The sequence below is a fragment of the Hoplias malabaricus genome, chromosome 3, assembly GCF_029633855.1.
Source record: "Hoplias malabaricus isolate fHopMal1 chromosome 3, fHopMal1.hap1, whole genome shotgun sequence".
NCBI classification, from domain to species: domain Eukaryota; kingdom Metazoa; phylum Chordata; class Actinopteri; order Characiformes; family Erythrinidae; genus Hoplias; species Hoplias malabaricus.
Genome location: NC_089802.1, coordinates 13,615,203 through 13,630,508, shown reverse-complemented (window position 1 = coordinate 13,630,508; position 15,306 = coordinate 13,615,203). Strand labels below are relative to the sequence as shown.

General features: G+C 44.8%; 1 protein-coding gene across 1 annotated transcript in view; it reads right to left on the bottom strand.

The window, feature by feature from the left end:
- bahcc1b (BAH domain and coiled-coil containing 1b) overlaps nucleotides 1-15,306 on the bottom strand; it is a 95,449-nt gene that overhangs the window by 31,365 nt on the left and 48,778 nt on the right. Inside the window, 3 exon segments of the mRNA XM_066666584.1 lie at nucleotides 432-2,489; nucleotides 2,625-2,747; nucleotides 13,396-13,572. Of these exon segments, the coding sequence (XP_066522681.1) occupies nucleotides 432-2,489; nucleotides 2,625-2,747; nucleotides 13,396-13,572 (2,358 nt within the window).

The window sequence follows — 15,306 nt, the reverse complement described above, 5'->3', positions numbered from 1 at the left end:
TTAGATCAATGTTTGGAACATTCACTTGACAAATTTAGCACTTTAGTAAAAGAGGTATGACATGAATTAAATAAACCAGTGACAGAAACTGTGGTCGACCTGTGCAAAGTAAAGCAATTTGGCAAACAATCTCCGACTGGCACTAAAATGACTAAAACACCCAATCTGGCATGTTACACTTCTGAAATGTCAGAACCAATTTGCACGTAGCTGATTACGTGATTTAGCAACCAAAAATGACTAATTGGAGATCGTTCCTGTAATCACACATTCAGCTATTCACATGTGTAGTTTCCAAAGTTCACAAGTAGCGCTGCTAAACTGGAAAATGATGCTTGTCTTGTTAGCACAAATGGACACACACACACACACACGTATAGCACACAGAACGCACATACGCACACACACAAAGCCTCCTGCTGGTGGCTTACCCTTCATGCTGGGCAGCACTCTGCCGTGGCGGCTGTGGGTGGCATGTCCGTCTGGCGGGCGGCACAGTGGCTCTCTCTGCCTGGCGACTGCCATAGCGATACCCACAGGGGGCTGCCGCACCTCCCCCTCCCTCTGCACTTCCCCCGAATCCCGGCCCACCCGTTCTAAGCGCTCACTCTCCCCAGAGGATGAGGAGGCTCTCCTTGAAGGCAACGTTTGCTTGCCCTCCTGTTGGGCACAGCTTGCACTTCCACCGTTCCTCTCGTTTCTCATGTCTCCATTTGCAATCCCCTGTTTCAGGCTGCCCAGGCCACCAAACGGGCTCCTCTGGGACAGCAGGAGTGGCTGTTGGTTGCTGTATTTCATTAGGTTCTTCATGGCACTGTTCTCTGATCCCTGAGGACCTAGCGAGGGTTCTTGGTAGGCTGAGAAAGATGGGTGAGGACCATGGTCTCCTGATGTACCCTGGGCAATAGAATCGCAAGCCTTGCGTCGCTCATTGTTATTATGAGCCTGAGGTCCTCTTACTTCCCATGATGACAACGCCCCTGCCTGATGTCCACTGTAGTCTTGTGCCACAATCTCAACATCTGTCTTCCTCTTTTCTTGAGAAGCACTATTCGAAACAGGTTCTGCATCCTGTCCATTGGTTCCGAGCCTGTTACTATGCTGCTGATGGTGTATCCTGGCCACCCTCTGGCTGTCCCGCTGGAGCGTATAGCCACTTTCACTGCTGGTCTTGCTTTCAGATGAAACCCTGTATGGAGGACCTGTGTGAGAAAAGTCCCGGAATGGCGGCGTGCTGGCATAAGGGCTACTTTTAGCCTGGCAGCCATCCTTGGCCCCCTGGGGCAAAGACGGGCGATAAGCATCACTCTCCGAGGAATTCTCTGTGGCCTCCAGGCTGCAGGAGCGAGTTGGGAGATTTGAATGTTGCTGGTGATTATGAATGTGCTGTGCCTGCTGTGATATATGAGGAAGGGGGCCCAGGGACCAGTCTGGACCCTTGTCCGCTTTTCCGTATACATGCTGCTGCTGTTGATGTGAAGGTTTTCTTTGGCAGGTACTAGGCGATGGGAGGGGAAGTGCAGGAGGAGGTGGAGCTATTCTGCTTCCATTACTTGTCTTTTCTTGACCTTTAACTTTGACGACTCCTTCCCCTCCTCCTTCTCCAACTATTCCTCCCCTTACACCCCGACACTGGGGGTTACCCAGCTGGAAGGGTGCACTGGTCTTGTCTCCTAGAGGCCCCACAGAAGGTACAAAGGTTGGCCCTGTTACCTTGGGGTCCCTACCTGCTCCTGGGGCTAGGACCTTATCCTGAGCAGAGGACATTGTAAGTGGGGCATGAGGAGGGGGACAATATAGGTCTGGATGTGGGTGATGCGGATGGTGGTGGTGAGGGTGAGTAGGGTGTAGCCATGATCCTCCAACTGCTGAGCCCAAGCCAAGAGGAGGGGGCATAGAATAGGGCACTGGGTGGGTATGACCTATCATGGCACTGTGGCGCAGGCAATCTGAGGAAGGCTCACTTATTCGCATTTCACCACTCACTGTCTCTTTGCAGCAGAGGTTACCTCCACTCCGCTGCCGACCAGTCCCTAAGATTGAGGCTCCTGGCCCTACACAACTAGGCAGAGAGTCCCTGGCTACCGTCCCTGGCTCAGACCCATTATGGGTCTTGGTGGTCAACAGGCAGGCACTGAGGTGCTTGGGGTTGTCTTTGTGTCGGGGATCCTCCTCTGACCCCAAGGAGTGAAGCTGTGGATGATGGTGAGGGTGGAGATGTTGGTGGGGGCCTGGTGAAGTTGGGCCATGGTTCGGATGCTCTTTCACCTCCTGTTTACTGCGATCCTTCTCTTTTCCCAGAGTTGACGCACCTCGCTCTGCTATATCTGGCTCTTTTGAGCTTTTCTGGGCAGCGACTCCTGCTCCAGGGTCCCTCTCCCGACTGCAGGAGCCCAGAGGGTGGCTGGGGGCTGTTCGAGTCAGTGGTGGGAGGCTATGATTGGTGGACAGGAGGTGGGGCTGCGACGATAGACTTCTGATATAGAAATCTAAAGAGAGAAAGAGGAAAAGAGTGGGACAAGGGGAAAGAGAGTAAGGGAGAATGTAAGTTAAACCTTTTACATGACCTGAAGAATGTTTTTAATAGTGTCAACTGTAGTAAGGAAGAGATGAGCCGCATATACCTTTCGAAGTGTCGTAGAAGCGGTGCTGTCCATAGAGAACACTGCTGTTTCCATGGTGATCTAGGGGACTCATGGGTAGAAAGGTGGGGGCCAGACTCCCAGAAAAGCGGGAATACCCTGGGGCTATAGAGAGACACACATCAGAGAGAGAGAGAGAGAGAGAGAGAGAGAGAGAGAGAGAGAGAGAGAAAGAGAGAGAGAGAGAGAGAGAGAGAGAGAGAGAGAGAGAGAGAGAAGAGAGAGAGAGAGAGAGAGAGAGAGAGAGAGAGAGAGAGAGAATTGTCAGGAGAGACAAACTAAATATAAGAGTGACAGACTTGGCCTTTTGCTGTGCTGCGGCCATGGCAGAATGAAGGTCCATGAAGCCCTAGAGCAGGGCAGAACCTTTCCAACAGCCCTGATAGAAACATGCAGATTCTGGTCCCCACTTGGCATTCATAAGGTAGGCATAAACCAAACATTTACTTCAGAATACAGCTTAATGTGGCTGGAACAGTTCTTGAACCTGAAATACACTGCGTAGTGTATTTTCTAATGGCTGTGAACCATATTTGTTCAAGGCAGAGCAGTGGATCTCAAACTTTGTTACATGTACATCTTAAAAATGTACTACATTCACTAAAAAAGGAATTATTTTAAGTTTTCATGTGTAAATGAGACCATTAGTTTCAGAGATTTCAAAATTTTATGTGTTTTGCTACAAATAAGAGGTGGCACAGTGGTGCAGCAGGTAGTGACACACTGTTCCAGGGACCTGGAGGTTGTGGCTTTGATTCCTGCTCCAGGTGACTGTCTGTGAGGAGTTTGGTGTGTTCTCTCCGTGTCCGCGTGGGTTTCCTCCAGGTGCTCCGGTTTCCTCTCATGGTCCAAAAACACACATTGGTAGGTGGATTGGTGACTAAAAAGTGTCCTTAGGTGTGAGTGTGTGTAGCCTGGTGCCAGCCTTGTGCCCAGTGATTCCTGGTAGCCTCCAGACCCATCGTGACCCTGAACTGGATAAGCGATTACAATGAATGAATGAATGAATAATATAAATAAGTACCATGTGGGGCAAACATCTTAAATTTAAAAATCTGAAACATAAATAAAGAATACAGTCACCATTGTTTTCAGATGCCAAGAAATACCTTACAGTGCTAGCTGGAGGACTGTAAAAGTTGGTAAGAACTTTGTTCACCATTTGCCAAAAAAACGATAAAACCAAGACCAATTAACATAACAAAATGGACACTGAGCCATGTCTGTGTTTAACATGGCTAGACTAAAATTGTAAGCAGTAAATCTCTAATGTGTACTAGATGTGTGTGTGTGTGTGTGTGTGTGTGTGCGTGTGTGTGTGTGTGTGTGTGTGTGTTTCTGTGATATGACTTATCAGTGGTCCTTGGAGGTTTTTTGATAATGGTGGTGGTACTTGGTCTAAAAGGTTTGAGAAATTTATGTCAAATAAATTTGTTAATAATTTGGAAAATAAGGCTACGGTGACCAGACGTCCTCTTTTACCCGGACATGTCCTCTTTTTTAGACTTAAAAAAATGTCCAGGCGGAATTTCACAAACGTCCGGGATTTTGTTTTTCTAGAGCTTACATAGAATTTCGAGAAGCGTTTCGTTCACAAACTAGTCCCGCCCTCCCCTACTCCGATTGGTTCGCTTGAGTGAGATGGGGGCGTGGTGAAGTAGCCTAAAATCTTCTGATTGGACGGTCTGACCGTAGCACTACCGTTACTGGACGATAACCTTCTCTGTAAACATGTAATTGGACAGTCTGCACGTCAGTAGTCCTTGTTTACGTCAGGCAAAGCTCATGTACCTACCCTCATCTCGAGCAGCTATGCCGAAACGTAAATGTAAGTTTGAATGTAAGTGTAATGTAAATGTAAGTGAATTAAAAAAGATATTCCCATGTTTTTGCATGTGTAGCAAATAAAGGTGTAAAGGACATAAAAGCACACATAGGTTCAGCTAAGCATAAAACGGCAGCAAGGCCCTCCGCACAGAGACGTGTCCTCTTTTTCACCATCTCAGATCTGGTCACCCTACATAATGCTCTTATTTTATCTCAGGTGCTGATCATGGTTTTTAGGGTAAAAATATTCAAAAAGTTAATGTTTGTTTTCCTAAGCATTGTTTTGTGTACAACACCTATGCAGACAGTTAACTACTAAATCCAGCATTTTGTTTTGTTTTGTTACTTTTTCTTTCTCAGTATATATATATATGAAGAAACCTCATATACCTCTTCCTCTTACACCACCCTCTACACACACACATGCACACATGTACACACAAAAGCAAATAAGAAAAGGTCTCATCCTTCAAGAAGCAGTTTTGTGGATTTCTCATGGGTTCAGCGGAAGGTAAACAGCCGTTTTGCTCGATTCTGCCCCTCCAAGGACATTGAACTGCATCCTGGGATAGTGGAGGCCACAGCAGGGGGAGGAGTGTTCATGTGGAAACTAAACACATGGCTGAACTGCAGACACTGAGCAGCAGAGGTCAACGGCCCAGCAGTAAAGAGCCACACACTAGAACTGGCCCAAACACACAGAGGTATTCAACCACAATGTGTCCAGCGCTCTGATGAGCAAGGTTGCCTGTCTGATGCCTTTCAAGTGGATACTTCTTTATTTGAGCTAAAACTGTTGTGTCTACTTTTTATCACTGATACAAAGAAATGCTTTAGTGTTAGCATGAATGCTCGAAGATGTTATGGAAGTGCTTGATTCAGTCTCATGCCTATACTGACCTGTAGCTCTGTGTTAGCCTGCTGCTAGCCCCTCTGAAAAAGTGTATTCAAAATCGTAATACTTTTTCCAACAGTTCTAGCAGCATTGAGGTGTGTGTGTGTGTGTGTGTGTGTGTGTGTGTGTGTGTGTGTGTGTGTGTGTGTGTGTGTGCTAATCCTTAAAGTTGATTTCTGTTTATTTTAAACAGCATGCATTTAAACCATTTACTGATCAAAGTAACACCAGGCCAGTAGTACCGCTTTCACTTACAAACACAGGCCTGCATGTGCAAGTACACACACAAAACACACACACTCTCTCTCTCTCTCTCTCTCTCTCTCTCTCTCTCACACACACACACACACACACACACACACGTGCAAAATCATGTAAACCCATTCACATGATTAAAACAAGCAAGGCAATTAACTTAAGAAAATGGATAATAGGTGAACGGTTTCATATCACACCAGAGCACAGTCAACGATACTCAACCAAAAGCCAAGACACAAGTGATGGAGAGGCGGACGGCTGGGAAATATACTGGAGTGTGTGTGTGGGAGAAAAAGAGTGAAGAGAAAATGAGCGGGTGTAAAACATGCTGTTGAACAAGAGGCCGATCATGTACAAGAGAGAGCACGAGAGAGATAGTGTGTCTGAGAGGCAAAAGTGAGAGTGGGTGAGGGAGAGAGAGAGAGAGAGAGAGAGAGAGAGAGAGAGAGAGAGAGAGAGAGAGAGAGAGAGAGAGAGAGAGAGATCCCCCTTTCTCTGTCTCCGCTGCTAATTGACAGCAGCAGAGCGTCTTGCTGACAGTGACATCACAGGGGAGTCCAGATGGTTAATATGAGGGCCTTCTGGCTGCACCTGTTTTCTACAGCCACTGAATTTCAATTTCCACTGTACACCAGCCAGAGCAGGAGGACAGCAACACTGCGAGCTTCTAGTCATTTGTAAACAGGTGTGTGCCTGCATAGGTGTGTTCATGCACAAGAGAGAGAGAGAGAGAGAGAGAGAGAGAGAGAGAGAGAGGAGAGAGAGTAAAGAAGAGATAAAGAAATATGAGGAATGAAGAGAATGAGAAGTGCAGGCAACGAGAAGAGAAGAACAGAACCGAGAAGAGAAGACCATGGAAGAGAAGAGCAGGAGAGGTCTCCTCTCCTCATCACCATTTCTCCTTTCCACCAATTAATTTAAATGCCAACAATTAGAGGCGAGCTCCATGACAGTCCAAAAGCAATCAGATTCTAATGATGTGCAATAAAACCCAGTGAGCCTCCGCCAGACCGCCACAGCCTATTACAGAGCAGAGGGGAGTGAAAGCTCACTTCATATGGAGCCCTCAGAGACCACACACACACACACACACACACACTTGTGCGCACACACATTCACTCGCAGACACAGTTACACACATGCACATTACTCTAATGTATGCGTGCATGTGAGGGGGGAGGATGACAAGAAGGAGTCACTGAAAGAGTTAGTAGTGAGAAAGTGCTACTGGTCTACAGTCAGTATATACAACCTGTTACGAGAAGTAAATGATTGTAAAAGAGCTAAAATAACTGATCCTACATCATTCGACAGACTACAGAGAGAATGAAGAGAGGGATTCAGCAAGAAGGAATGTGTGTGTGTGTGCTGTGAGCGAGCCAGAATGACTGAGAGAGAGAGAGAGAGAGAGAGAGATGACAAAAGTGTCCCCAGCCACAAAGCCATCATCACAGCCAGGAGACGCACAAACACATCTGTGTGTGTTTTATGCTTAGCATTTCATCTTTACTGTGGGAAAAAATATTAATGACCAACTTTCCTTTTGCTCTTCTTCCAATTTCTCCCCCCCCCCCCTCTCTCTCTCTCTCTCACTCTCCCCCCTCTCTTTTCTCTCTCTCTCCATCCACTTGGCACATCATCCTGTCTGTTAAACTGGCTTCCACTCGCTCTGCCTCCTGACTGAGCTCTCGTGGGAGTGCTGAGCACTTCAGCATTACACTCCGCTTTATATCCACCTGTCACGCTCCTCACACACACATACACACACACACACAGACTTGTCCTACTATCCCCCATTGCTCCAGTGACGTGTAAGGATATGAATCAGGATGTGTGAATGGATAATGAGTTATAGTTACAGCTCTGCCCTACAACCAGTCACTTACAGGTCAAAGCCACACTTGCAGTGTAATTTAACACCAGCCCCACACCTCCCCAATACACAGCACTATTCACTGGAACACAGAATTATTCCTTTCACTGCAGTATGGCTTTACATACACAACACAATGCACTGCAATGTATGCTACAACAAGCAGAACAATCAGCCAGAGTGCACCTCCGTGTTACTTACAACACATCATTCATCTTCTACAGAGGAGCACACTGAACATAGACACACACGCACGCACACGCTTACACACACACACACACACACACACACACACACACACACACACAGTCACGCTCACAGTGGGATGTAACACATACAGAGAAAGAGTGAGAGATGGTGTAGGGATTGTGGGGTGGGGTGGGGGGGGTGTTGAGTGAAGGGAAGAGAGGCAACTTGCCCACCTCATTTTCTAATTGAGGAGAAGTGACAGAATGAAGCAGACAAATGAGAAAAAGAGATGAGGGCAGGCCAGGAAAAGAAAGAGAAAGGGAAAGAGAGAGTGATTAAGAAAGATGGAGTGACACAATACAGCAAGAGGTAAAAAGGAGGAAAAAAGAGTCAGAAAGAAGGGAGACAACAGACTACGAGAGAGACACAGCCCTGCAGCAGAGGAAGCACAGGCAGAAGCAGAACACATGCAACGTGAGGGAAAATGATGCAGAAAAGGACAACAACAGAAAGAAGAACAAGGAATGAAGGGAAGAGGGAAAGACAAGTAGGAGAGAGGGAACATATACAGGGACAAACAAATAACTTCATGAAGGGAAGTACAGCAGTGATATGGACCCTTTAGAGATGGTTGAGGGAATGGTATGGTAAGGAAAAATAGAAAATAGGAAAAGGAGACAAGAGAATGTGATAAAGAAGTTTGAAGTCCTAGGAAAATTAAAGAAACAATGTGTAACAGAAGGGAACAGGCAAAAGCAGGAGAGAGAGAGAGAGAGAGAGAGAGAGAGAGAGAGAAAGAAGCCACTAGCAGATCAGTGTTGGCTGAATGCCAGATGCTGGAGCTAGGCCAACTGGCAATGCGCCGATTGGGGCTTCCAGGCTTCAATCCCTAAAAACAATCATTTGGACAGTGTGCGTGTGTGAGCGTGTGTGTGTGTGTGAGAGAGCGTGTGTGGGAGTGTGTGTGTGAATGAGAGAAACAAAGAAAGGGGGGCAGAGAGACAAAGTGAGAGCGATAGAGCATCTAAGTGTATATACATGTGTTTCGGTGAGTGATTAGTTCAGAATTATATTCCCTACTCTTTCTCTCTCTCTCGTTCTCTCTCTCTCTCTCTCTCTCTCTCTCTCTCTCTCTGTGTATGTGTGTGTGTGTGTGTGTCTGTCCATAAACACACGTGCTGGCACACACTCTGCACTGAGCCAAGTGTTGCTTCCTCTACCAGCTGGGACATCAAAGGTGATCCCCTCTCTCTGTTCTGAGCCAGCAGACTCTCTCTTTCTCTTTCTCCACATTCTCTCTTTGGCTCCCTGACTCTCCCTGCCAGTGTCTCGTGCGCAAACATCACCATTCAGTGCTTTGGTCTTCTACCATGTCATTCAAGCCCACACTGAGTTTTTCCACATTCAGCACCCTCTTGCAGGAATTTTATATTAATGATGTGCTATACACACAACAGGTAGGTTTCTGCGATTCACTTTCAGGCAATATTAGTTTTCCTGTGTGTGTGTGTGTGTGTGTGTGTGTGTGTGTGTGTGTGTGTGTGAACTGGAGAATGAGAGTTTATATAAAAAAGAGAGTGCTCTCTCATCAGAAGAGTTTACCCAGATGGGAAAACAGGTGTCCTATTCACTTCGACTTCTAACACAGATTAAAGCCATGCAGCCCTAAATAAACTCCCTTAAACTGGACCACACTGGTTTGAAAAAGAGAGGAAAAAGAGCCATAACTACGAGGTTCATTATGAAGAAAACTGGCCTACTCCACATTATAAATGAGTGTTCATATATATGGATATAACACCTACCACCAGTGTGTATTCTGCCCGTTTTCACCAAATTACTGCTCCAAAATGTTATGTAACTTTATCTTTTCATTTTGTTTCACGTCCCACCTCTTCATTCTCTTATAAATCGCTATTACTGAACTGAAAGTCCACTTACAAAGTTTTGACCTAACTGTAAATAATTATGTAACTATATTTACCAAATTATTTCCATCTGATTTTACCTGAATATGTGGATGTTTAACCTTTATGTTAATTTTAATGTTAAGACATTTTTCTCTGACCTTGGGAACATCATATAAGGTATGACCGCAATGTTAAGTAAAAGAGGACTGGCTTTCTCTCTCTTTCACACACACACACACACACACACACATAGTGTTCATCTGCAGAGTTCAACTGCAGAGGAAAGACTGAAACACACGTACAGTTTTAATACACGACCATGACCACTGCTTTCAATCAGTTTGGTTAATCTGGTATGTAGATGCTCACAGTTGGTCTGTTTTACATGATGATACAGGACACACACACACACACACACACACACACAAACACAGACATACATACACACCTGACTGGGAGAGATAAAGTGATCGGAGAGACCACCTGCCCCACCACAAACGGTTCACAGCCAAAAGAAGAGTCGAGGGGCCAAGAAAAAGGGGAAACGCTCACACACACACACACAGATACACACACACACACACACACACATTCACACACAGAGAGCTCCGGAAGCCAGCTCCTCACAGTGGTGATGTGAGCAACCCCAACGTTTACCGCACACAGGCAGAAAGAAACACGCTCAAAGCTGGTGTGTCACTGTTAGTTGTCTATGTAGGAAGTAGGCCGTTGGAGGTGGCTTTAACTGTTAGGGTCATAAGACCCAGGGGCCAGACCGGGGAAAACCCTTCTTAACCCCCCAAATGCTGCTAGTATTCACACTCAGCTTTGTTTTTTTTATTGAGTTTTTTCACATCCCAAATATTAATATAATATAATGTTTCCATGTTTTCTGCCACAATGAACAAGTCTGTGCTAAAAACAAAGCGCTCCATTGTTATCACTGGCCACATAAAAGGGGCTGGAACAGTAAGTGTATGATAAAATAATTCATTATATATATATTTTATTATTATTATTATTGTTGTTGTTATTATTTTATTCAAAACCTCCCAAAGTGAAGCCTACAGGCCAAAGTCAGCTTGTGAAGACGTGTGATTTCAGCAGACCACAAAAGTCCCTCTAATCCAACTTCTCAGCTTGTTACTTATCACCATCTATTGCTATCGATACTTAAAGCTACAATGCAGATGTGAAATGTTATTTTCTTACCTAAGAATTAGATTTCAAGACATTAACACATTACTGTTGTACACACAGTCAGCTTAGGAGGGTGTTGGGTTTACGCAGTAATAATACCATCCCTGTAGCTTATTTTATGTGGGTTACAACTTAATTTTGCAGTGCTCTCTCTTTTCCCATATAGGAAATATGCCTCTGTACACACAGGCAGCCATAAACATGTGCCATGTGAGTCAACACGATATTATGCAAACAAAAAAGAAATATGTTACTAATGCCAGACACATGCACGTCACCCAATAACAGAAACCATGTACATTTACAAAAGCACACACACACACACACACACACACACACGCAGACAGAGACAGACGCACACACACATCCGTGTTTAAACACAATAACACTCTAAAGCAGCTCCATCTGTCCCAGGCTCCACAGGGGTTTGTGTGGATCGAATCAAATTCAAATCAGAATTAAAATCACGCACTCTCCATTTGCCTTTCCATTCTCACCCCATCGTTCTCCACCGTGCCCTTTCTGCCCGCCCCCTCCCTACTCTCCCCACCCCCCAAACATACACACCCTGTGTCCTTACAGGTCAGGTTGGCCACTGCGCTGTCAGTAGAAATGCTGTGGTCTCTGGGGGTAAGCAGAGCTGGGTAATTGCGTGGTTCATTTTGATGACATGCTCTTTATGCAAATTGAGAAGGGCTTGGAGTGGGGAGGGGTGTGTGATGGGGGGGTAATATGCAGAGGACCAGGAGCGAAGAGACATGGAGTGTTACCGGGGGAAACGGAGCCATCCAATCAACTGCTCCAAGGGGCTAAATGCAATTAAAGCCTGATTCCAATAATGACCTCTATCAACATAATAGGGCCATCTACATCATTACAGACACATTCTATTATCATTATTATTATTACAATTATCATTATTATCATTATTGTTGTTATTATTGTTATTGTGCTGTTATTATTGATTAGTTTTGTAGCTGCAGGAGAGCGTCACACCGAAACCAGATGCCTTACAACACGACTCAACTTATCTGTTATATTTCTTTTCTCTTCTCGCTTCTCTGATATTACTCTCTCTATATATATTTCTCTCTTCCTCTCTCTTTCTAAAACTCACTCACTCTCATCCCTTTCTCAGCCTCCTCCATCTCTCTCTCTATCCATCACACCCTACCATAACACAACTCCTCTGCACTCCCATTTGCAGTCCTTCTCATTCTCTCTCTCTCTGTCTCTCTCTGTCTGTCTCTCTCTCTTTCTCATGTGCACACACACACAGATTTGTTCAGTCATTGAGTTACAGTAGCTCTGGGTGCCAGCAGCAAAGCCCCACTGTGCAGCCTGCCAACAACAATTACTGTTCCACCCTGCCAGCTGCCAAAAGCTCCGGAGATACCGAGCACTTAACCCGCACTGTACCACACGCACGCGCGCGCACACACACACACACACACACACACACACACACACACACACTGTTACAAAGTCTGACATTATACAAAGTCATGGGTAATACACAGTGAACCTGTTCTATAGTGTTACATTTTGATCTGATTTTAAGAAGAAATATATCACACACACACTCTGTGCACATACAAACCATTCGGCTAAAGTAATATGTGCCAAATTACACAAGACAATATGTTATACAGTTATTTTTGTAAATTATTGGAATTATTGAAAATTTGCACAATGACAAACTATCAATAGATCAGACAAACTGTACAACAAATCTTCCCATTAGGACAAGCATTCATTCATTCATTCATTGTCTTACAAGGCAGGAACAAACCCTGGAGGAGGCGCCAGTCCTTCACAGGGCGACACACACTCACTAACGTGTGTTTGGGCTGTGGGAGAAACCTGGAGGAAACCCACGCAGACACAGGGACAACACAACAAACTCCTCACAGTCACCCAGCATCAAGAATTAACATATTCTTTTTAAGAATACTGAAATGTGTCTTTGTTTTAAAACAAGATTGTGACCACACTTTATATTTTGTTTAATGGAAAGACCAATAAACATGTTTAGCATAACTTACGTTAAACAGAACATTTTATTTCCGTTTCAAATTTACCGGAGGGTGTATGGATGGCATCAGCACAAAGCCACAGAAAAAACGAAACTGCAAATATGTCTATATATCATTGCACACGTCACCCAGAAAACATAATAAATCACTTCTAATTTTCATTTGCAGAAACATACGCAGAGTGTATGGCTACAGAAGAAGTTAGGACAGAGGGGATTTTCTGTAATACACATCTGAGATCAGGATTAGGCAGAAAGACAGCTGTTATAGAGACTTAACCACAGCTCATCCCAAACACTGCCACGCTGGGCCTGGGCAAGAAGCTCTATTTACACAAGACTGCGATGAGACACACAAAGAAATGCATGTATGCGTGTTTGTGTGTGTGTGTGGGTGTGTGTGTGTGACAGAGCGTGAGAGAGAGAGCTTGTTCAAGTCTTTCCATCAGCATTCCTGTATTGGGACTTGTCTTGACAATAGCCAAGTCAAGTGAGCACACTCAGCTTCACTATCCAATGCATAACTGGGTCTCAGGACCAGTGAGAAACAAGTACAGATGCCTTACCTTCATGTGGGTGTGGGAACCAGAGCTGTGAAGGAGCACTGGAGTGTGGTCCATTGCGGTAGGGTGGGGATGATGGGGAGGATGGGGGTCCAGAGGGGTGAGAGGGAGGTGAACCCAGACTGCTGGCCAGGAAAGTACCCATGAAGGATGCAGAGGAGTTTCCCATCAATCCAGTGCCTGCAGACCAGAAACAATAAGGCGGATGAGATGCTAAGGAGTAGAAACATCACACTGGACTTGCACATTGTAATAAACTTGACCAGGACGGTCTCCATTGTTTACAATATCTGACTCATGCAAAACTCCAAAAAGGGAGTATTTCAGTGTAGTTCCATTTTGAGAAGATACATTCCTATTGGATAACTGGAGAAATTCCTAAAATTCACAAGAACCTAACAGTGCCTCAATTAGATAAACAGAAGTCATCAGCAAATGAATGCCTGAGTCAGAGTGACTGTAAACCTGTTGCTCTCAATCAGAATAAAAGGCTGAGCTGTAAAACACACTATAAAAGAAAATAAGGGAAATAAATTATAGATCCTTCACTTTTCTCATGGTTACACTTTTTAAGCTTTTTAAGGTAAAACTTTCCACAAGCAAAGCCTGGGGAATAGGAAGAGAACGAAAAGAAAAAGTGTGGGAAATGAAAAAAAAACTCAAGGAAGAAGGAAAAACAGCACCCACTGGAGAGATAAAAAGTACAAGAAACAGGAAAAGAGAGAGAGAGAGAGAAAGGAAGTGAGAAAGAGGAGCACAGTGAGAGGGTGGGTGCGGGAAGAGACAGAATGTGAGAATGAGAAAAAGAGAGCCAGAGAGAGAGAACCCAGAACAAGCCTCTGATCGTTCAACCACAAGTGAGAGGTCTCACACACAGAAGTAAGACGTTTTCTGCATCACACACTCATCAAAATAATTAAATCAAAAAAGCATCAACAGAACACACCTTGCATCAAATGCTATTAGTTGTGTTTCTTCACACAGTGCTGATCATCATAGATGACACACACGGAGCAGAGCCTTTTCTTGTGCTGAGTTTTGACAGAAAACCTATTAACTTGAAACACACTAAAGCAAATACACTTTGGTTTTCCAAAGCCTTATTCCAAAATGCTGTGTCCCCACATGTAATTATGCTACAGCTTTGAAGGAGAATAAATAAAAACACTGACTGAAAACACACTTATACTAGGAGTCTGTGGGCAGGAGCCGAACCATCTGCCTATTGGTTTTCTATTGTAAATCTGTTTCTAGTCATCTGATTTTCTGTTCTTTTCCCAGTGCATGAAAATCATTGTCTGTGGTCATCAATCGCATGATAGAGATCCCCTGGAAATGTTGCTTTAAACCAAAATATGAAGATTACCCAATATGCTTGCTATTCTCCCATTGGCCAGGCTTGACTTCAGGCTTATGTTATCTGGCTTACTGTGAAATTCTACTTTGTCAACACCCCCGATATTTTACAAGCCAGTGAAGAGGGAGGAGAAGGAGGGGTAGAAGAAAGAAACAAAGAAAGAAGAAGGGCTGAACTCTAGGCAGAGAGAAGCACAAAGGTGAACTGTAAGAGTTGACAGTGAAGCCAGACGGCTAGAGAAGAAGAAAGCAGGGAGAGAGAAAGAGAAAGGTAATGAAGGGATGAAAGAAGAGAGGCTGCTCTCCTCCCCTGTAGTGTGGGAGTCCCATGGGTGTCGGCCCCTTGGTGAAGGGGGCAGATTAACAGTCTAACGGCCAAACGCAACACCTGCCCGCTCGCCCTTGGTGAGGGCCGAATTACCCAGTCAAATGCACATCTATTATTAACACTGTTTACTACTACACAAGACACACACACACACACACACACACAAGTGACAGACTGACACACTGTACATGTGTGCACACTCATTCGGACTGTAATAAAACAAATGTACA